Below are 24,774 nucleotides of genomic sequence, written 5' to 3'. Positions count from 1 at the left end.
AACAAGGGAACGTGTTCAGTGCAGATCAGTGAGTAAGCACAAGCCCGCCTTGTTTCAGTGCCTATGCTTAAACTGCCCCCTGGCTGAACACTCTTAGTGAACATATTAGTGAGATTTTAAATCTAAGGTTTTAGAAAACACTGTCAAATGGTATAGAGCCCATTTTTAAAATGGTGAATCCATGATTTAAATGTATGAGGACCAAGTACATACATGTATTTTACTCATGTCAGCCTTGTACATTGTCAGCTTAGGTTAGATAGCACAGCTCAGGTGCTGCTGCCTCTGATGTATGTTACCAAGAGCTACCCCTTGAGAAGTTTCTCTGCCTCAATTAGATGTGTACAGGAGATAGACTTACTCTTAGGACTTTCGATTTATATTTGGAGCCATTTCTGTTTTCTCTCTTTCAAATGGATGGGCCATTCCCAGTCCTCTAATCAAATACCAGCTTCAGCTACTTGGGAGAATGATTACTTCTCTTAGAGGTTCCCCTCCCCAACCTACTCCCATTGGATAAAACAATTCCTCCAATGGGTATTTAATCTTTACCACATTGTCTAAAAACCAAAACTGAACCCATAGCCATCAAGTTGATTCCAATTCACAGCAACCCTATAAGACAGGGTAGAACTGCCCCATAGGATTTCAAAGGCTGTAAATTTTTACAGAAGCCTCCAGTCACCTCTTTCTCCCATGGAGCAACTGGTGGGTTTGAACTACCTAGCTTTTGGTTAGCTGCCTATGCTTTAACCACAGTCCCACGAGTGTTCCTACCTCATTGTTTATGACATAGTACATTTTAGGCTAGACCATCAAACAAACCCTCAAAATTTCCTGTGATCTTGTAATGGTTAAAATAGAAACACTAAATAAGATTTACACAGGAAATATATCTTTCCAGTATGTGACATAGGGCTTGGGTGTCTATTAGTTATTTCACTGAAACCATGTTAAAAGAATGCATTTGTTTTCAGATTAACCAAAGCCCACAGCAATTGAGTGAACCAAAGTTTTAAAATTAAGGGGGAAACTTTTATAGTAGTACAGTCCATCTGCAAGCTATTTTAAGTAGTAAAATATAATAAAAAGCTTTCAGTACCTGTGGGAGATTGATGCTTTAAGTTTTACATAGATAAAAAGAAATTAGAAAGACACTTTCCTTTTTTACTGTTCAAATCCAGAAGGAAAATGTGAAATGCCTGGGAAGGTAGTAAAGAGGCAAAGGCTACTCTGTGCCAGAGCTAAGGGACCACAGATTTACAATATAAAAACTTTCATTTCAGATGTCCCTGTTTATGTGAGGCAGCAGAGGGAAGAGATGGGGGAAAAAAGGTCTTTGGAGGAACATAGGCTGGATATGTTATAAATCTCTACAAAGAAGATTTCAGGGCATAGTAGAGGTCATCACCACATTGTTAGAATGAGCATTTCTCAACAATATTATTATCTAATTTACCTTCTGATATAACTAACCTGTTAAGTGTCAATTATACATGTGTGAAGGAGCCTTAATGACAAGACAGGTTGGCAGTTCAAACACACCCAATGGCTGCATAGGAGAAAGATCTGATGATCTGGTCCTATAAAGATTATAGCCTAGAAAACCATGTGGGGCACTTCTACTCTGTCACATGGGATCGCTAAGAGTCAAAAATTGATGTGATGGCAACTAACAACAATATATGTGTGACTATTTTTATTCCTTCCAAATTTTTCCACTTGCTAAAAATCAGAATTTAGAGAGATTGTTAAATTCTTATAAGTTACAAGAAAAAATGATAATTTAACTTCCTAAAGTTGTGGAGGATATAAGGTACTTAGAGTTGTGCTTGTCATAAAGCAAGTACTTAATAAATGTTATAGCTCTTATGTGGTTTTTATTATTACTGTTAGTGATATTTCTTAACAGCACCCTGAGCACTTTTACCAGTGTTGTCTCTAATACTCTAGACAATGTTATGAAGGAGACATGCTGTTAATGTTTTTTTTAGGTGAGTGAATGGCAGTTCCAAAGGGTTAAGAGGCTGATTCTAAATTGGACTTCTTAGGCTTAAACCCAAGGCTTCTGAAGGCAAGCCCAGCCCACCTTCTCATTATTCCTTGTTCCTTATCCATTATGTTTACATTCTACTTGAGAGAGAAAAACAATAAGCAAATGAAAAATGGGAGCTTATACGTGTATACTATTTTGGTGGATGATAACTGCTGTGGCAGAAAAATAAAGCAGAATAAAGGAACAGGAAATGCTGGGATGAAGTGAGGAAATGTCATCCTCTGTACAGTTGTCAATTTATTAATGTGAGTTTGATTTAGAGACTTAAAGAAAGTGTAGGAGTAGGCTAGGCCAGTATGGGCATTGAAACGATTCCAGGAGGAGAGAACAGAAGGGTCAAAGACCCCAAGTCAGGCAGGCACATGGGTGGTGTGTTTAAAGAACATAGAAGCAGGTGTGTCTGGAATGCCAGTAGTAAGAGGGAGAGGATGAGAGCTCTCCTGGGTATACATAGAAGAGAGACACTTTCTGCTTCCTCGATTTATAATCGTTGCTGTTAGTTGCTGTTGAGTCAACTCCAACTCATGGCAACCACACATATAATAGAATGAAGTGCTGCCCAAATTTTTATGGATTCCTGTGCCAAATTTTTATGGATTCTCTAAAGCTTTACAGCCTGTACGCTGGCTGATTCTAGTCCTTGCAGACACAACTGGTGAGGGAGGAATGGAGGCTCAATAAGTATAGACCATACCCATTGTTAAAGGTTGACACACTAAGAATTAGATGTTCCAGGAAAGAAAGCAACCTGTGATGCAGGCAAATTTACCTTACCTGCTTCACAGACACAAGAGAATTAACATATATTTGTTGATTGACTCTATCAATTAATGACTGATTAAATAAGATAGTGAGTGTAAAAGTATTCTGAGGATCTATAAAGTGGTTACACAATTGGAAAAATTGCTGAAAGAGAAGAATTTAATGTAGTTCCTGAAGAATGCTTTATAGAAAGACATTTTGTATTCCAGGGGATTTTGAAAGCACGTTTTGTGTCTGAGGATTTTTTCCTGGTGGCGTGTCTGCAGAAAGCCAACTAACACACAGTTGTAGAGCATCTTTTTAGAGTAAGGCAGCAGGAAGAGACATATATGGAGTGATTCCTCTACTTGGAGACTTTACAAATCACTTACAAAGACCAGATCTGCACAAGAAATTTAGATATCAAATAATGAAGGCCTTGGGCAAGTACTAATGGGTGAAGCCAGATTACAAACTACAGGATCTCAGAAGAGAGAAAGTTCTAGTTAGTTGGGGAAGTCAGGAAAGGTATTGGAGAGGACAATAAAGGATGTGGTGGATTTGACAGGTGAGATAGAGTGGATGTCAGAATTGTTAGGGTGGGTGTGAAGTGTTGGGAACAGTATGAACAGAGTAGGGAGTGAGAAAGCACAATATGGTAGCTGCCTAACCTCAGAGTAGGAATCAAAGTGCACTCTGGCGGGCCAGTAAATTGGACGAGTTCTGAAGCAATCGTGCTAGTGGCAGCAGAATAATCTCTCCTATCCCCTTAGGGTATTCTAACAGCGAATAAAAGAGGAAGAGAGTGAACTCTCTAGCAAATGGCACCTGGGAAAATCAGACTCAGATGTGCCATTACCTTCCTAGAAAATTCTTTCTCACTCTTCTTGTGTATTCTATTTCTAAATGCCTTTGATCATCCAGTTAATGTGAGGTTCAGGATCTGCTTTGTGCCATTTCTATTGTCTAAGAAAAACTAGAAGTCTGTCTTTAGTTTAGTGAACCAAAGTATTTTAAAAGCTCATTTCTTAAAGTTGGTAATAGATGTACAGATACGCTTAATTTTACATCAGTCTGTCAACAAACAAGTTGCCAATTTGCCAAATTGTAGAGAAAGATTGTGAGGTGAACATTCAAAAAGTAATTCAGCAGCAGCAGCAGACCTGGCAGGCCGTGGTCTCGACCCCTCTGCAAATTTAATGACGCCAAATCCAAAGTGCCTGAATTTGACAGCACGAAGAGCTTTTCTGTCAGTTCCTCATTCATCAATTGATCCTGCACCTGCAATTTGGCTGATCTTGCAAGTAGGCCCCTTACTAGTGGGTCCAAACCACCTGGAAAATATTCACAGAAAAGGAGAAGAGATTTCTTTGGTAAGTTCTGGAGAAACAGACTAATGGCTCAGATCACAAACTAAGCTTATTTTTCAAAAAGATCTTTTCTTAAGTTCATGAATTCATTTTAGATAACTCTGAGATTTTCAGGAACATTTTTATGATGCTCTCTTTGTTACTGGTTTAACACCTGCCTGAAATTCACTCAACAGGTCACTGATTATGAAGATGATAGATGTTTAGAACTGAGGGGATCTTAAAGATAGAGCCAGTCAGTGATTAATGTTTATTTTATTTTATTTTATTTTGTTTTTCAGCAGCAAAATGTAGCAATTAAAGGAAGCTTTGTTATTCTTAGGTGCAATCGAATTGTCTGCGACTCATACCCACCTTATGTACAACAGAAAGAAACACAGCCCAGTCCTGTGTGAGCCCCATGATCTTTGCTATACCTGAGCCCATCATTGTAGTCATTGTGTTAACCCATCTTATTGACAGACTTCCCCTTTTTCATTGACCCTCTACTTTACCAGGCATGATAGCCTTCTCCAGTGAATGATTCTGTCTGACAAGATGACCAAAGTAGATGAGATGAAGTCTGGCCATTCTCATTTTCAAGGAGCATTCTGGCTGTGCATATTCCAAGACAAATTTGTTACTTCTTTTAGCTGTCCATGCTGCTTTCAGTATTCTTCACCAACAACACTATTCAAAAGCATCAACTCTTTATCAGTCTTCCTTATTCATTGCCCAGCTCTCACATACATATGAGGTGACCGAAAATACCATGACTTGGGTCAAGTGCACCTTAGTCTTCAAGGAGACATCTTTGCTCTTCAGCACTTGAAAGAGGTCTTTTGCAGCAGATTTGCAGTGCAATCAATATGTTGTCTGATGTCTTAACTGTTGCTTCCATTGGTGTTGATTGTAGAACCAAGTAGTATGAAGTCTTTGACAACTTCAACCTTTTCTCCATTTATCATGATGCTGCTTTTTGGTCCAGTTGTGAGGATTTTTTTTTTCCCCTTTATATTGAGGTGTAATCCATATTGCAGACTGTAGTCTTCAATCTTCATCAGTAAATGTTTCAAGTCATCCTCACTTTCAGTAAGCAAGGTTGTGTTGTCAGTGTATCCCAGGTTGTTAATGAGCCTTCCTCCAATCCTGATGCCATGTTCTTCTTCATATAGTGCACCTTCTCAGATTATTTGCTCAGCATACAGAGTGAATAAGTATGTTGAAAGGATACAAACCTGACACACTCCCTTCCTGATTTTAAACCTCGCAGTATCCCCTTGTTCTGTTCGAATAACAGCCTCCTGGTTTCTGCACAGGTTCCTCATGAGTTCAGTTAAGGGTTCTGGAATTCCCATTCTTCTCAATGTTATCCATAATTTGTTATGATCCACACAATCAAATGCTTTTGCATAGTCAATAAAATCTAAGTAAACATCTTTCTGGTATTCTTTGCTTTCAGCCAAGATCCATCTGGTATCAGTAATGATATCCCTCATTTCACATTCTTTACTGAATCCAGCTTGCATTTCTGGAAGTTCTCTGTCAATATACTGCTGCAACTGTTTTTGAATTATCTTCAGTAAGATTTTACTTGCATGTGATATCAATGATATTGTTTGATAATTTCCACATTCTATAGGATCACCTTTCTTTGGAATGGGTACAAGTATAGATCTCTTCCAGTGAGTTGGCCAGGTAGCTGTCTTCCAAATCTCTTGGCATAGACAAGTGAGTGCCTCCAGCATAACATCTGTTTGTTGAAACATCTCAGTGGGTATTCCGTCAGTTCCTGAAGCCTTGTTTTCATCAATTCCTTCAGTGCAGCTTCAACTTCTTCCTTCAATATCATTGGTTCTTGATCATATACCACCTCCTGAAATGGTTGAACGTTGACCAATACTTTTTGGTACAGTGACTCTTTGTATTCCTTCCATCTTCTTTAGATGTTTCCTGCATCATTCAATATTTTGCCCATAGAATCTTTCAATATTGCAATGCGAGGCTTAATTTTTTTCCTCAGTTATTTCAACTTGAGAAATGCCAAGTGTGTTCTTCCTTATTGGTTTTCTAACTCCAGGTTTTTGCCCATTTCATTATAATAATTGACTTTTTCTTCTTGAGCTGCTCTTTGAAATCTTCTGTTCAGCTCTTTTATCTTATCATTTCTTCCATTTGCTTTATCTACCCTCCATTCAAGGGCAAGTTTCAGAGTCTCTTCTGACATCTGTTTGGTCTTTTCTTCCTTTCCTGTCTTTTTAATGACCTTTTGCTTTCTTCATGGATGATATTCTTGAGGTTATCCTACAATTCCTCTGGTTTTTGGTCATTGCTGTTTAATACATCAAATCTATTGTTTAGATTATTCAGGAGAGATATAATCAAGGTCATATTTTGTCTCTCATGGACTTGTTTCAATTGTCTTCAGCTTCAACTTGAACTTGCACATGCACAGTTGATGGTTTATTCCACAGTCAGCTCATGGCCTTGTTTTGGCTGAAGATATTGAGCTTCTCCAACCTCTCTTGCCACAGATATAGTCAGCCTGATTCCTCTGTATTCCATCTGGTGAAGTCCACGTGTATAGGTCCAATTTATGTTGTTGAAAAATGGTATTTGCAATGAATAAGTCATTGGTCTTGCTAAATTCTGCCTTGTGATCTCAAGCATTATTTCTATCATCTAGCCATATTTTCCAACTACCAGTGATTCTTCTTTGTTTCCAACCACTGCATTCCAATCACCAGTAAGAATTAACACACCTTGATTGTGTGTTTGGTCAACTTCCAAGTGTAGAATTTGGTAAAAATCTTCAACTTCTTCATCTTTGGTTTCAGTGGTTGGTGCATAAATTTGAATAATAATAGTATTAACTGGTCTTCCTTATAGGTGTATGGATATTATCCTATCACTGATAGCATTGTACTTCAGGATAAATCTTGAAACATTCTTTTTGATAATGAATGCCACACCATTCCTCTTGAATTTGTCATTCTCAGCATGGTAGATCATATGGTTATCTGATTCAAAATGGCCAAAACCAGTCCATTTCAGCTCACTAATGCCTAGGATAGTGATCTTTATGTGCTCCATTTCATTTTTTGATAATGTACAGTTTTCCTAGACTCATACTTCATACATTCCATGTTCCAATTATTAATATTTATTTGCAGCTGTGTCTTCTCATTTTGAGTCATGTTACATCAGCAAATGGAGGTCTTGAAAGCTTCACTCTATCCACATCATTAAGGTCGGCTCCACTCTGAGGATGCAGGTCTTCCCCAGTTGTATCTTGAGTGCCCTCTGACCTGAGGGGCTCATCTTCCAGCATTATATCAGACAGTGTTTCAGGGCTATTCATAAAGTTTTTCAGTAATATATCAGACAGTGCTTCACTGGAATTCATAAAGTTTCACTGGCCAATTCTTTGAGATGTGCCTTCTTCCTTCTTCCAAGTCTTTCTTATGCTGGAAGCTCCACTGAAACTTGTCCACCATGGGTAACCCTGCTTGCATTTGAAACACTGGTGGCATCAACTCCAGCCTCGTATTAACACACAAGCCACCCGAGTACAAGAAACTGACAGAGAAGTTCATCTCCCTTAGTTGTTCCAAACTGCTCTGCTTACTTCCTGGTCTCCTTTAGCTGTTCCCAACTTCCACCAGCTCACTTCCTGGTCTCCCTTAGCTGTTCCAAACCACTGCCAGCTCACTTCCTGGTCTCCTTTAGCTGTTCCAAACTGCCACCAGCTTGCTTCCTGATCTACCAGGTCTCCCAGGTCTCCCTTGGTCTTCCCTGGTCTCCCAGGAAGCATTTATTGAATTCTAATGTGTAGAAAATTACAAAGAAGACTTAATTTGGCTAAAGTGATTCCTAGAGATTTTCTATCTTTCCATCATCTCCAAAAACTCTGAGTCCATCTCTATAAACCGCACTCATAAAAAACAAATTAGTTATGGGTAAAGTTCTCTATAACCACAATACATTTGAATTTACAATGACATGAAATGAGTCTTTTAGTGGGTCAATTAGGTTTCATGGTGCCCCTGAACACACCACCTACAGATCAGATTTCACAATGATCTGTGTAGGGTGACTTAGTTATCATCAAATTCTTCGGTAGCCTGGTAAAGACCCAGACTGATCCCTTTGACTTCACTTTCCAACAAGTTCTGCAAGAAAATATTTTATTTAAATGGGGAGAATACAAATAGAATATTGGCAGTGACTGTAATTTCCATTTTCCATTCCATCCACCGTATCCTTTTAGAATTAACCAACCTTTGAGATAGGTTATAAGCTTCCAGACAGGCATAAAGAACATTAGACAAGATAAAAGCAAGAGAGTATGAAGGGGAGATTAATAATGACTTTCCCAACAGCCTATCCAGAGATTTAAAATATTCTTTTTTTTTTTTTTTCAAAATAATCCATTTACAAAAGTAACATAATTATTAACATTCTAAAGCTATGTAGGGAGTCCCTGGGTGAAGCAAACTGTTAATGTGCTTGGCTGCTAATCAAAAGTTTGGAGGTTAGAGTCCACCCAGAGGAGCCTTGAAAGAAAGGCCGGTAATCAACTTCTGACAAATCAGCCATTAAAAACCATGCAGAGCACAGTTCTATTTTGACACACATGGGGTTGCCATAAGTTTGAGTCGACTCAAAACCAGTCTTTTTTAGAGTTATATGCTATTAAGCATAAGCATAGAATAAAATAATTAATGATAAATAAAAAAATGACATTTTATGCAATGTACAATACCTAACCCACTGCCATCAAGTCAATTCTGACTCATAGCAACTCTATTTGGGTTTCCAAGGCTGTAAATCTTTATGGAAGTTGATTGCCTCATCTTCCTCCCATGGAGCAGCTGGTGAGTTTGATCCACTGACCTTCTGGTTAGCAGCCAAGCTGCCTTAACCACTATACCACCAGAGCTCCTTCAGGATGTACAATAATTAAGGAAAATGCCTTCCTTAATATTATTGAAATAATGAAAAACAGGCCATGTAATTTCAAAAAGGCCAGCCAGGACATTTCCTCCAAACTAGCGGGTCTAAATCAGACTGCACCATGTTGTTGTTGCTGTTGTTAGGTTCTGTTGAGTTGGTGTCCTCTGATGACCCTATGTACAGCAGAATGCAACACTGTCTGGTCCAGCACCAGTCCCACAATCCTTGCTATACCTGAGCCCATTGTGTCAGTCCATTTTGTTGAGGGCCTTCCCCTTTTTCATTGACCCTCCAATTTACCAAGCATGATATCCTTCTCCAGGACATGGTCCCTTCTGACAACATGACCAAAGTAGGTGAGACAAAGTCTGTCCATTCTTGCTTCCAAGCAGCATTCCAGCTGAACTTCTTCCAGGGAAGATTTGTTAGCTCTTTTACCAGTCCATGGTACTTTCAGTATTCTTCGCCAACACCCAAACTCAAAAGTATCAACTTTTCTTTGGTCTTCCTTATTCATTATCCAGCTTCCACATGCATCATATGAGGTGATTGAAAAAATGATAGCTTAGGTTAGGTGCACCTTAGTCTTCAAAGAGCTCTTGCTCTTCAGGACTCTATAAAGGTCTTTTGCCGAAGATTTGCCCAGTGCAATACTTCGTCTGGTTTCTTGACTGTTCCTTCCACGGGTATTGATTGTGGAACCAAGTAATATGAAATCTTTGACAACTTCAATCTTTTTGGCATTTATCATGATGCTGCTTATTAGTCTAATTGTGAGGATTTTTTTCTTTATGTTGAGATATAATCCATACTATGAGCTGTAGTCTTTAATCTTTATCAGTAAGTGCTTCAAGTCATCTTCACTTTCAGCAAACAAGGTTGTGTCATTTTCATAGCACAGGTTTTGTTAATGAGTCTTCCTCCAATCCTGATGCTACATTCTTCTTCGTATAGTCCAGCTTCTCAGGTTATTTGCTCAGCATATGTATTGAAGAAGTCTGGTGAAAATACAGTTCTGACACAATGCCTTCCTGATTTTAAACCATGCAGTATCCCCATGCTCTGTTCAAATGACAGCCTCCTGGTCTATGTACAGGTTCCTCACAAGCACTATTCCCATTCTCCTCAATGTTATCCATGATTTTTTATGTTCCACGCAATTGAAAGATTTTGCATAGTCAAGAAAACACAACTAAACATCTTTCTGGTATTCTTTGGTCTTAGCCAAGATCCATCCCACATAGGTAGTAGGATGTGAATTTTCTACAGTAAACAAAGTGACCTATGTCTCCCACAGGAAGCACAGTGCCTTCCACATGTCATCATGTACACAGCTTCGTTTCTGTGCCACCTCAGCTGAGCCTCTGGCTGTACCCCAACACCTTGCCAATTCCAGCTCTGTGGGTGGTCGGGTTGTGGCAGGCAATGGCCTCCTTGAAATCCACCCCAGAAACAGTTTTTCCTTTTCAGTGCTCGTAGCTAATCCCAGGTTTGGCATTTTTACAAAAATTTCCACAGTGAGAGCTTGGGACTCACTCTAACTTTTTATGACAGCTTTGACTTTTAAAGTGGAACCAAATTGTATTTGGCAATTGCTACAGCCAAGTGAGTCTCTACAGCCAATTGTTCTTTGTTGCTGCTGACCTGTCACCTCTACTGTCCACGGTGGGGTCCAGGGAGCCAGGTCCAGCCTCGTGGGAGTGGGTGGGGGGTCTGGGGCTATGGACAGGGCTTGTCAGGTGGATCACATTGTAAGCACACCATGGTACCCTGAAGTTTGTACTAAAATTGTCAACGTTGGGGGCTGGCAAAGGAAGGGAGAGAATTGGGAGGACCTTGAGAATAAGTCTTCTTGAGACCCTGAATTTAACTTCTTAGCTGGTGCAGAGCCTGCTTCCATAGGAATCTAGATTATGGTTGAAGCCTAGGATAGAACCCCTGCCAGGTCCCTGCAGGCTCTGCGTTGGGTCTTGGCAGAAGCAGGAGGTGTCCTCATCTATTTTGGAAATGAGCCTGACTTTTGCAAAGTCAGCTGAGTGAAAGCATATCTCCTGTCAATTGTAATTAGTTTTTCTGTGTTTCTGCTCTCAATGTATAGTGGGGGATGGGCAGACATATGAACTTATATAAGTAGCCAAACCCACTGCTAACAAGTCAAGTGCAACTTATAGCAACCATATAGGACAGAGATGGGGCAATCTACTTCCATAGTGATACTGCCTCAGAAACCCAAGGAGGGGTTGCTTTGAGTCGGGTCCGACTCGACGGCACATAACAACAACAACAACATAGGACAGAGTAGAACTGCCCCCACAGAATTTCCAAAGCTATAAATCTTTAGGAAGCATATTGCCTCTTCTTTCTCCTGTGGAGTAGCTCATGGGTTTGAACTGCTGGCCTTTTTGTTAGCAGCGGAGATGCTTTAACCACTGCATTACCAGAGCTTCTTGTTGCATGAATAGGTCAGACCTTAGTGCAGCGTGCATCCCTGATGATCTGACATTTTGTTGAAAAGCTTGGCAATAAAACCATTTTAACTAGCTATAAAGACTTACTTGTGTGTTATAGATTAAGTTACTGTAAATCCTGGATTGGGAGCTCTGGTGGCGTAGTGCCTAAGGCATTTGACTGCTATGACCACTAACCAGAAGGCTGGTGGTTCAAACCCACCAGCCACTCCTCGGAAGGAAGGTTGGGCAATCTACTTCCATAGTGATATTACCTTGGAAATCCAAGGAGAGATCACTATGAGTTGGGTCCAACTCGATGGCAGTGTGCTGTGCAAAGCCTGGATTTATTTATTGGATTAAAAAAAAAAAAATTATTGTGCTTTGGGTGAACGTTTATAGAGCAAATTCATTTTCCATAAAGCAGTGTATATACATTTTGTTTCATAACATTGACTGTACTTCCCCACAATGTAACAGCTCTCTTCCCATTTCCTCCTTGTAGTTACCTCTTCCTTATGCATTCCTGCTCCCCTGAGCTATTTCTCTGTGCAAACATTTCCCTTCTGTTCTTCCATGATAAATCACTCTAAGGAATGTATCTACCTGATGTAAATGTTCATCCTACATGCTTGTCTCTTGTTTTTCTGGAAGCCACAGGAGTGAGTTCAGTTCCAGACCTGAAAGTAAACTTGAAGCCGTAGCCTCAGTGGGTCTCACCAGGCACTATCAGACCAGTAAACCTGGTCTTTTATGATTTTGAGTTTTGTTCCACATTTTTTTCCCCACTTTATTCAAGGTCTCCTGCACTGATCCCTTTCCTAGTGGTTGACAGTGGTAGCTGGGTACTGTCTAGTTCTTCTGGTTTCATGGTAATATGGGCTGAGGATTTCATGATCTACTAGTCCCTTGGACCAATTGTTTCCATGCATCTTTGGTTTTCTTCATTCTTATTTGCTCTGGATGAGGAGAGACCCATTGTTGCATCTAGATGTTTGATTGCAAGCTTTTAAGACCCAAGTTTCTACTCACCAAAGTAGGATGTAGACAGTTTTTGTGTAGTGTGTTATACAAATTGAGCTTGATGTCCCCTGTGACCATGGTCCCAAACCCACAGGTCCAACTATTCACTCCCTTAGGGTGGTTGGCTGTGGCCAAGAAGTTGTCATAGCTTGTCCATGCAGCCATGGCAAATACATTTGATGCTTTTTTTTTTTTTTTAAATTTTTATTGTGATTTGTGTGAAATTTTACAAAGAATATTTTTTTTTTACTTTCAACAGTTCATATACATTTATATATGTGGGACTTTATGGCTAAGAATTACAACATAGCATGGCATGATTTGTTGGAGTTAAATAAATTGCAATTGCAAATAGGCATGCAAATATGTAAAAAAATAATTTCAGAAATATTGGATAGAAATTTAATCTGCCTATGGAGTAGTATATTCTGTGAATTCTGAAGAACTTCAGAAACATGACAAAAAGTGTTTATGATGAGGAGTATATATTTAAGAAACAAACAAACAAACAAAAAAACACCAAATCAAACTCACTGCCATTGAGTCAATTCCAACTCATTGTACCTCTCAGTGGGTTTCCAAGACTGTAAATATTTACAGGAGCAGACTGCCTGATCTTTCTTCTGTGGAGAAGCTGGTGGGTTCAAACCATCAGCCTTTTGGCTAGCAGCCAAATGCCTTAACCACCACACTACCAGAGCTTCTTATGAAGAGTATAGTCTTTTAAAATAGCTTTGAATAAAATTATTTTCTCCATAAGCATTGATAATTTATACAGTCATCAACCAAATATAAGAACACAAAAACTAACTACATGCCCTATGCATTACATGATTACTAGTTATATCTGAGAAACAGAAAGAAAGAACATACAATGAAGCCTAAGATAAAAGAAAGAAACCTACCTTCCCTGATAAGTCTCCATGGACTAAAGAAGACATCGTGCAGATGTAACTTGGGGAGGTCTGGATGTTCCTGAAAGTGATCATCAAGCCGCCTCACAAGTGGATGAATTGTGGCATGTCCAAAGCGGAAAGCAGCCGTGGAAAATACATTGGACACTGTTGGGTTCACTGTGGAATCATATCCTTCATAGGGACCCACATATTGCTGGAAGGCTTCTGGGCCCAGGATTTTTGGAACGTAGTCTCTCATAGTAATGATCTATGGAGAAAAGAAAATATGTGAGTTTTGAGCAGGGACTTATTTGCAGCAAAGCCCAGAAATGAATGGTTAAAATAAAAGTAAAAGGGTAGAAGAAATTCTTGAACAAGTCTGAAAAACTTCATATTCAGAGAGCGTAGTCACTGAAGAGGATACATGCCATTAAGAATAGGGAACAGGCAAAATGATATCAACAGTTCCAAATAAAGTCTTAACAGTGTTTGATATTTATGGGATTAGATGAGAAATGTCAAACATTCTCAAAGGCCCACCATTGGCAGTGCTTTGGGCAAGAAAAGCCATGTAAAATTTGGCTGACATACAGAACATAAAGATTAAAAAAGAGGACTACTGCCTGCTTTTGTAGTTTTTGAAACATGAAAAATTTTCTATCCTAAAATATTTTTCCCCTATACCTCTAACTTCATCTATGAGCAATCACTAATGTCTTAGTATAAACACATAAATCAGAAATCCAGTCACTTCAAGGAATTCCAGGCCTCAGACTTATATGAGTTCTAATCCTCTCCCTGCTCTATCTTAGCTGTGTGACTGTGGTAAATTTATTTAACCTTTCAGAGGCTCCGTTTTCTTATGTGCAAATGCCACTTTCAGAGTTTTTGTTAGAATAAAAATATACATGTTGGAGATAACATATATGTAATCACTCTCCTAAGTTTACAAACAATGATACACAAAAAAGATTATATCTGATCTGATAAAAACAAACAAACAAGAAAGCTCACTGCCATCGAGTTGATTCTGACTCATAGTGAGTCCAATTGGGTTTCTGAGGCAGTGAATCTTTGTGGAAATAGATTGCCCATCTTCCTTCTATGGTGCTGCTGGTGGGTTTGAACCTCCAACCTTCTGGTTAATAGTCATATGCCTTAGGCACTGCACCATCCAAGCTCCTTAGCAGAGATTAAAAGTCCCAGATAATCTATTATTTTTTTCTTTTTTTCCCTATCAACTACTTACTAGGTCTTTGCAAGAAAGCTGCTGAAATAGAGAAGGGAAACAAAAGGAAAGTCAATGATTTCAATTAGAAACTGAATTTGTGCCATAAAATTTTATAAAAGGGGCTAAATTCCTAACTTTTTGATCTACTCTACAATAGTGCTTTGAATTGCTTAAAATGAGAGTATAGCCACCAAAAACCAACCAAACTCACTGCCATGGAGTCAGATCTGACCCATAGTGACCTCTCCTTGGGTTTTTGAGGCATATCACTGTGCAAGTAGATTGCCCCATCTTCCTTCTGAGGAGTGGCTAGTAGGTTTTAACTGCTAGCCTTCTAGTTAGCAGTCAAATGCCTTAGATACTATACTACCAGAGCTCACAAGATACAGTGAATCTTGAATATTACTTTCATAATCAGGTAATGAAACAGGAAAGGAATGGATTTAATTTTTAATTTAACTAGATCTTGGTTAACATAGCTTCCTTTTTTATTTTTGAAAATTAAAAAATCTTAATATTTAAAAAAAAATTACCTGTCAATATAAGCTATTTTTTTTAATAATTAATGTTGCTTTTATGTTGCTATTGGGAACATACACAGCAGATCATAAACCAATTCAACAATTTCTACATGTACAATTCAGTGATATTGATTACATTTTTGGAGTTAAACAACCATTCTCACCTTCCTTTTCTGAGTTGTTCCTCCCTTGTTAACATAAACTTACTGAGCTCTAGGTGTCCTATCTCATCTTTCAAGCTGCTATTGCAAATTTGATCCCATATGTTGTTTTTGTTGAGTTGGCTCTGACTCTTACCAACACTACGTGCAACAGAAAAAAAACACTGCCTGGTTCTGTGCCATCCTCACAATCGTTGCTATACTTGAATCCGTCATTGAAGCCACTGTGTCAGTCCATCATGTTGAGGCTCTTCCCCATTTTTGCTGAACCTCCACTTTACCAAACATGATATCATTCTCCAGGGAATAGTCCCTTCTACCAACAGGACTAAAGTAGGTGAGATGAAGTCTGGCCATGTTTGCTTCCAAGGAGCATTCTGGCTGCACTTTGAGTCAGATTTGTTCATTCTTCTGGCAATTCATGGTATTTTCAGTATTCCTCACCAATACCATAATTCAAAGGCATCAACTTTTCTTTGGTCCTCCTTATTCATTGCTCAGCTTTCACCTGTATATGAAGTGATTGAAAATGCTGTGGTTTGGGTTAGGTGCACCTTAGTCTTAAAAGTGGCATCTTTGCTTCTTAACATTTTAAAGAGTTTTTTTTTTTTTTTTTTTGCAGCAGGTTTGTCTAGTGCATTATGACCTTCGATTTCTTGACTGTCTCTTCCATGAGTGTTGATTGTGGATTCAAGTAAAATGAAGCCTTTGACATCTTTAATCTTTTCTCCATTTATCATGATGTTGCTTATTAGCTCGTTTGTGAGTTTTTTTTTTTTTATTTTTTTTTATTTATGTTTAGGTGTAATTCATACTGAAGGATGGATGTGATCTTCATCAGTAAGCACTTCAAGTCATCTTCACTTTCAGCAAGCAAGATTATGTCATCTAATTATGATAAGTCTTTTTCCAATCTTTATTCCACATTCTCCTTCATATAGTCCAACTTCTCAGATTATTTGCTCAGCATATATATTGAATAACTATAGTGAAAGAATACAGCCCTGGTGCACTCCCTTCCTGATTTTAAACCATGTAGTATCTGCTTCTTTTTGAATGACAGCCTCTTTCTTGGTCCATGCACAGATTCCTCATGAGCACAACAAATATTCTGGAGTTACAAATCTTCACAACATTATCCATAATTTATTATGATCCACATGGTCGAATATGTTTGCATAGTCAATAAAACACAGGTAAACATTTTTCTTTGCTTTCAGCCAAGTCTCATCTGACATCAACAATGATATCCCTCATTCCACATCCCGTTCTGAATCCATTTTGGATTTCTGGAAGTTCCCTGACACTATGCTGCTGCAACCATTTTAAAATTATCTTCAGTAAAATTTTACTTGCATATAATATAAAATGATATTGTCTAAAATTTCCACATTCTGTTGGATCATCTTTCTTTGGAATGGGCACACATGTCCATCTCTTCCAGTTAGTTGGTCAGGTAGCTGTCTTCCAAATTTCCTGGCATAAATGAGTGAGCATCTCCAGTGCTGCCTCTGTTTGTTGAAACATCTCAATGGGCATTCCATCAATTCCTGGAGCCTTTTTTTTTTTTTTTTTGCCAATAGTTCAGTGTGGCTCAGACTTCTTCCTTCAACACCATTGGTTCTTGATCATATGCTACCTTCTAAAATAGTTGAACAATGACCAATTCTTTTTGGTACAGTCACTCTGTGTATTTCTTCCATCTTTTTTTGATGCTTCCGGTGTTGTTCAATATTTTGCCTATAAAATCATTCAATATTGCAACTCAAGGCTTGAATTTTTTCTTCAGTTCTTTCAGCTTGAGCAATGCCAAGTGCATTTTTCCCTTTTGTTTTTCTAAATACAGGTCTTTGCACATTTCATTATAATATTTTTTCTTCTCAAGCTTCCTTTGAAATTTTCTATTCAGCCCTTTTAGCTTGGCATTTCTTCCCTTTACTTTAGCTACACTCCGTTCAAGAGCAAGTTTCAGTCTCTTCTGAAGACCTCCACTTTGGTCTTTTCTTCCTTTCCTGCTTTTTTTTTTTTTTTTTCTTTTTTAAAAATGATCTCTTGCTTTCTTTATGTATGATGTTCTTTATGTCATCCCACAACTTGTCTGGTTTCCAGTCTTTGTTGTCAGTGCATCAAATCTATTTTTCAGGTGGTCTCTAAATTCAGGTGGGATATAATCAAGGTTGTATTTTGGGTCTCATGGACTTGTTTTAATTTTCTTCAACCTCAACTTGAATTTGCATATGAGCAGTTGATGGTTTGTTCCATAGTCAGCTCCTGGTCTGGTTTTGACTGAAGATACTGAGTTTCTCCATAGCCTCTTTCCACAGATGTAGTTGATCTGATTCATGTGTATTCCACATGGTGAGGTCCACTTGCATAGCTGCCATTTATGTTGTTGAAAAAAGATATTTGTAATGAATAATTATTGGTCTTGCAAAATTTTATCATGTGATCTCTCATGTCATTTCTATCAACAGTGTCATATTTTCCAACTATTGATGATTCTTCTTTTCTTCCCACTTTCACAATCCAATCACCAGTAAGAATCAATATATCTTAATTGCATGTTTGGTCAATTTCAAACTGCAGAAGAAATCTTCATCTTTAGCTTTAGTGGTTGGTGCATAAATATTAATAATAATGGTAATAACTCATCTTCCTTGTAGGTGTATGAATATTATCCTGTCACTGACCTGAGTTAACTACCAGAGCATTATTCCAAGGATAGTAATCAGCTGGCAGGCTGGTGCCATGGCATCTCAAAGGGAATACACAACAACCCTTTCCACTCTGTTTTAGTAAGTCACCATGGTCCATAGCATGAGCCCTGGATCCCAGTCCAGTTGACTAGTTCAGGCTCTGTCTCAGGACAGATTTTGAAACATATTTTTTTGACTCTGAATGTGACACCATACTTCTTCAATTTGTCATTTCTGGCTTAGAAGACTATATGATTGATTCAAAATGGCCAATACCAATCCATTTCAGATTACTAAAGCTTAGGATATTGATCTTCATATATTCCATTTAATTTTTGACAATTTCCAATTTCCTAGATTCATACTTTGTACATTTCATATTCTGACTATTAATGGATATTTACAGCTGTTTCTTCTCATTTTGAGTTGTGCCCATCACTAGATGAAGGTCTCAGAAGGTTTACTTCATCAATGTCATTAAGGCCAACTCTACTTTGAGAAGCCACTTCTTCCCCAGTCATATTTTGAGTGCCGTCCAACCTGAGGGGCTCATCTTCTAGCACTATATCAGGCAGTGTTTCAGGGATATTCATGAAGTTTATATCCAGCAGTGTTTCACTGCTGTTCATAAGGTTTACACTGGACAGTTTTTTTCAGAAGTGGATGGCATCATTCTTCCTCCTAGTCTGTCTTCATCTGGAAACTCCCCTGAAACTTGTCCCCCATGGATGACTCTGCTGGTATTTGAAATACTGGTGGCAGAGCTTCCAGCCTCACAGCAACACACAAGCCACCACAGTATGGCAAACTGACAGGTAAGCAGTGGTGATCTCTTATAGACAGACCTTAAAAGGGTACAATTCTCAAGGCAGATATTGTTTACTAGTTAGGCTAACATAATTTCCCTGCCCTGCAGTAAAACTCTCAAATAGAACTCCTCAGGAAGTTTTTTCATGTCTTTCTCTCCATGGATGTTCAAAAAGTCCATTTACATAGTTAACTACCAGAGCATTATTCCAAGGATAGTAATCAGCTGGCAGTGGCTGGTGCCATGACATCTCAAAGGGAATACACAACAACCCTTTTCACTCTGTTTTAGTGAGTCACCATGGTCCATAGCATGAGCCCTGGATCCCAGTCCAGTTGATTAGTTTGGGCTCTATAATTTACTTGGTGAGACTTAGCATCCTTTCTTGTAAAGCAGCAGTATAAGACCTGCTTCCTGGAGTTTCTATAAGTATTATATCAGAGAATAATGTATACTGAAGTATTGTGTCAATGATAAATTATGGTACAATCATAGGGTCTTGTCATTACTATTTAATACATGGGTTCCAGGAGAATTATGCACAAGGATTCTGTTTTTAGATTTAACAATATTTCAGCTGTAAAAATCAGCATCAATTTGTTTTAGTTGTTAAGGAGGATATTTTAATCAATAAACTACATCAAAACAAGTTCCAAACCAGTAAGAATGATTCTATCCTAGAAATAACTGAACAGAAATCACTTAAAGGCCTTATATTTTAGTTATCTGAAATAATTAAAATAATTTAGAAAGGTAAACTATTAATCTTCTTGGATTATTTTAAAAAAACAACAAGTATTATTTATATAGTATTTATAATGGAACAGGCAAGTGGAGAGCCTCAGGCAGGAAGAAGGGGCCAGCAGACAGCCAGAAGAAGTAAGGGGAAAGCCAGGAAGTGAGCAGAGCAGTTTGGAACAACTAAGGGAGATGGATATATCTGTCAGTTGCTCATATTGTGGTGATTTGCATGTTGCTGTGAGGCTGGAGGCTGTGCCACTGGTGTTTCAAATGCCAGCAGGGTTGCCCACGGTGGACAGGTTTCAGTGGAGCTTCCAGACTAAGACAGACTTGGAAGAAGGAAGAGGCCATCCACTTCTCAAAGAATTGGACAGTTAAAAACTTATGAATAGCAGTGAAACACTGTCTGATATATTATTGGACAACATTATGAATAGTCCTGAAACATTGTTCAATACAGTGCCAGAAGATGAGCCCCTCAGGTCAGAAGGCACTCAAAATATGAGTGGGAAAGGGCTGCCTCATCTGAGTAGAGCTGACCTTAACGATACGGATAAAGTAGAGCTTTCAGGAACTCCATTTGCTGGTGTGGCATGACTCAAAATGAGAAAAAACTGCTGCAAACATCCATTAATAATAGGAACATGGAATGTATGAAGTATGAATCTAGAAAAATTGGATGCTGTCAAAAATGAAATGGAATGCATAAAGATTGATATCTTCAGTATTAGTAAGCTGAAATGGACTGGTTTGGGCCATTTTGAACCAGACAACTGTATGATCTACTATGCCTGGAATGAAAATTTGAAGAAGAATGACATGGCATTCATTGTCACAAAGAATGTTTCAATATCTATCCTGAAGTATAATGCTGTCAGTGATAGGATAATATCCATACACCTACAAGGAAGACCTGTTAACACTACTATTGTTGAAATTTGCACACCAGCCACCAAAGCCAAAGATGAAGAAATTGAAGATTTTTATCAACTTCTGGAATCTGAAATTGACCAAATGTGCAATCAAGATGTGTTCATTATCACTGGTTACTGGAATACAAAAGTTGGAAACAAAGAAGAATCACCAGTACTTGGAAAATTTGGCCTTGGTTACAGAAATAATGTTGGAGATTGCATGGTAGTATTTTGTAAGACCAACAACTTATTATTTGCAAATACCATTTTTCAACAACACAAACTGTGGCTGTACACGTGGACTTCAGCAGATGGAGTACAAAGGAATCAGATTGACTACATCTGTGGCAAGAGGTGATGGAAAAGGTCAATATCTTCAGCCAAAACAGAGAAAGCCAGGAACGGATAGTGGAACAGACCATCAACTGCTCAAATGTAAGTTGAACTTGAAGTTGAAGATAATTAAAACAAGTCCACGGGAGACAAAATGTGACCTTGATTTTATCCCTCTCGAATTTAGAGAGCATCTAAAGAATAGATTCAATGCATTGAACACCAATGACTGAAAACCAGAAGAATTGTGGGATGACATCAAGAACATCATCCATGAAGAAAGCAAGAGGTCACTAAAAAGACGAGAAAAGAGGAAAAGACCAAAATGGATGTTAGAAGAGACTCTAAAACTTGCCCTTGAGTGGAGAATAGCAAATGGAAAAAATAACAAGATAAAAGAGCTGAACAGAAGATTTCAAAGAAAAGCTCAAGAAGACAAAGTCAATTATTATAATGAAATATGCAAAGACACGGAGTTGGAAAGCCAAAAGAGAAGAACATGCTCAGCTTTTCTCAAGCTGAAAGAGCTGAAGAAAAAAATTGAGCCTCAAGTTGCAATATTGAAAGATTCTATGGGAAATAATAGTGAATGATGTAGGAAACATCAAAAGGAGATGGAAGGAATACACAGAGTCACTGTATCAAAAGGAGTTGGTCAATGTTCATCCATTTCAGGAGGTGGCATATGATCAAGTACCAATGGTGTTAAGGGAAGAAGTTGAAGTTGCACTGAAGGAAGTGTCAGAAAACAAGGCTCCAGGAATTGATGGAATACCCATTGAGATGTTTCAACAAATGGATGCTGCACTTAAAGCACTCATTCCACTATGCCAAGAGATTTGGAAGACAGCTACCTGGCCAACTCACTGGAAGAGATTCATATTTGTACCCATTCCAAAGAAAGGTGATGCCACCGAATGTGGAAATTATCAAACAATATCATTGATTTCAAACTCAAATAAATCTTATTGAAGATAATTAAAAAATGGTTGCAGGAGTATATTGACAGATAACTTCCAGAAATGCAAGCTGGATTCAGAAGAGGACATGGAACTAGAGATATCATTGCTGATGCCAGATAGACCTCGGCTGAAAGAAAAGAACACCAGAGAGATGTTTACTTGTGTTTTATTGACTATGCAAAAATATTTGACTTTGTGGGTCACAACAAATTATAGATAACATGGAGAAGAATGGGAATTCCAGAACACTAAATTGTACTCAGGAGGAACCTGTACATAGACCAGGAGGCTGTCATTTGAACAGAACAAGGGGACACTGCATGGTTTAAAATCAAGAAGGAAGTGTGTCAAGATTATATCCTTCATCATACTTATTCAATTTATATGCTGAGCAGATAATCCAAGAAGCTGGAGAATATGAAGAAGAATGTGGCATCAGGATTGGAGGAAGACTCATTAACAACCCATGATACACTGACCACACAACTTTACTTGCTGAAAGTGAGGATGACTTGAAGAAATTATGGATGAAGACTGAAAATTATAGTGAGAAATACTGATTACACCTCAATATAAAGAAAACAAAAATATGCACAAATGGACCAATAAGTAGCATCATGATAAATGAAGAAAAGATTGAAGTTCTAAAGGGCTTCGTATTATTTGGTTGTACAATCAACATCAATGGAAGCAGCAGTAAAGATATCAGATGATGTTTAGCATTGGGCAAATCTGCTGCAAAAGATTTCTTTCAAGTGTTGAAGAGCAAAGATACCTCCTTGAAGACTAAGATGCCCCTGACATAAGCCATGCTATTTTCAATTGCCTCATATGCATGTGGGAACTGGACAATGAATAAGGAAGACAGAAGAGCCAGTGCTTATGAGTTGTGGTGTTGGTGAAGAATGCTGAAATTACCACAGACTGCTAAAAGAAGTAACAAATGTGTCCTGGAGGAAGTGTGGCTGGAATGCTCCTTGGAAGCAAGAATGGCCAGACTTTGTCTCACCTACTTTGGTCATGTGGTAAGAAGGGACCATTCCCTGGAGAAGGATGTCATACTTGTGGAGGGTCAACGAAAAATAGGAAGGCCTTCAAGAAGATGGATTCACACAGTGGCTACAATGATGGGCTCAAGTATAGCAAGGATCATGAGTCTGGCACAGGATCAGGCAATGTTTTGGTCTGCTGTACATAGTGTCTCTAAGAGTTGGAGATGACTCAATGGCACCTGACAACAATGACAACTTTTATAATATATTCCTTTGAAATGATATAACTAGTTTGCTAAACACATAATTTGATATTTTAAAGTCAATATAGGAACTGAGCATTGAAAAGAGTTTTTGTTACCTGGCTGAAGGACTGAATCCTATTCTGTTACTATACATACATTCACCTTCAAGACCTGGATAAAATAAAGGAAAAGGGCCTATCCAAATGTTTCGAAGTGGTGTTTCAATCTCCGTGCCGGTTCATTGATCACTGAGAAGTAACCAAGTTATAAATCAGCATTAGAGAGAGTAGCTATGATTTTATAATGCAGACATAGCCTCTTAATCGCAGATAAATTTATAAGAGCAAAGTTTTTGGACCACAAATATGTCAAAGTGGCTTCTCCTGATGAGACAATAAGGTTAATATGGATTTTCACATTCAGAACATGTCCAGCAACGTCTGTTCCCTTTAATGTTCTTCTTTGATTTCTTCTTACTAAAATAGAAGGGAAATGGCCTCTTTCAATTCAGCCTAGGGCTAGGAGACAACTCTAAATTCAAGTGTAAACTATTTCAATGACAACTCTCCCTTTTGTCCCTTACCTGAAGTTTAACTTGTGATCCCACAGGATGGCAACAAACACAGGGTGACAAAGGAAATCCTGAAAGCATTTGCTGTTAAAAGTTGACATAGCTACTCTAATCCCCAAAGTCAGCTACTCACACATAACAAATACCCTTTTAACTGATTACACTTCACATACCTGTTGCATCTTCAGCATTTGACCTTGTCAAACCTCTGAAAAGTGCATTTTCCCTCAACACATTCTCCATGATCTGATTCAAAATGTCAATTTTAAGTTATTATGCTAAAATATGAGAAACTCTCCCATGGCTCACTGCCAATGTAGGATTAATAACATCATTTGTTCTAGCCAATGGAACTTTAAAGATTTGAATTATCCAAATGGTTCTTCTGAATTTTCAAGGCAATTCTTTTGAAAACCTCTATTGTATATGTATACCTTAGTCATATAGAGGACTGTGACTGCTATCAAATATGTCTGGGATAGAAATAATAAAGTCAAAACTAAGAACTGTCTCAATCAACTTATTGCTCTCACCAGCTCCTTGTCTCTTTCTCTCCATCTTCTAAGGATGGGGTTCCTTCCTTGACTTTGGTACCCTTTATAGGTTCTAGTCCTCAAAGATGTGCCTTCATCTTGCCTGTTTTCATCCAGATCTTTTGATTTCATAACTGCCGCTGCCCTCCTCATCCCTTTTGACTGGCTGATTGTTTGGGTAACATTGTCTGCCTGCCTTCTTGACCTAGAGCAGGGGTTCAGGTCTGTACATGCACATAATAAACCTTTTGACTTTAAAGACTGAATTCTTCCCACTGGCCAATTTTGTAGTTGTTCTTAGTTGTTGTTGAGTCAGAGTCAATGTATGGTGACACTATGTATAATACAATGAAATTGCTCATTTCTGTACAATTTTTACAATCGTAGGTATGTTCAAGTTCATTGTTGTGGCCACTGTGTATTTTGAATGCCTTCCCACCTCAAGGCTCATCTTCCAGCGTAACAACTGAAAATATTCTATTGTGATCCATTGGGCTAATTTTTAAGTAGATCACTTAAGGCTTTTCTTTCTAGTCTATCTTAGTCTGGAAATTCTGCTGGTATATGAAATATTGATAGCACACTTTCCAGCATCAGA

The 24,774-nt window shown here is 38.4% G+C and overlaps 1 protein-coding gene across 1 annotated transcript in view; it reads right to left on the bottom strand.

The window, feature by feature from the left end:
• The window catches only part of TPO (thyroid peroxidase), a 216,482-nt gene that overhangs the window by 68,792 nt on the left and 122,916 nt on the right, over window positions 1-24,774 (bottom strand). Inside the window, exons 8-9 of the mRNA XM_007948120.1 lie at window positions 13,478-13,736; window positions 3,961-4,131 (exon numbers count right to left, since the gene is read on the bottom strand). Coding sequence (XP_007946311.1) covers window positions 3,961-4,131; window positions 13,478-13,736 — 430 coding nt within the window. The remainder of the gene's footprint in view (window positions 1-3,960; window positions 4,132-13,477; window positions 13,737-24,774) is intronic.

The sequence above is a fragment of the Orycteropus afer genome, unplaced genomic scaffold (assembly GCF_000298275.1).
Source record: "Orycteropus afer afer isolate SDZICR_OR568_19922 unplaced genomic scaffold, OryAfe1.0 scaffold00204, whole genome shotgun sequence".
NCBI classification, from domain to species: domain Eukaryota; kingdom Metazoa; phylum Chordata; class Mammalia; order Tubulidentata; family Orycteropodidae; genus Orycteropus; species Orycteropus afer.
Note: the sequence above shows the minus strand (reverse complement) of the source record. Positions and strands in the feature narration are given on the sequence as shown.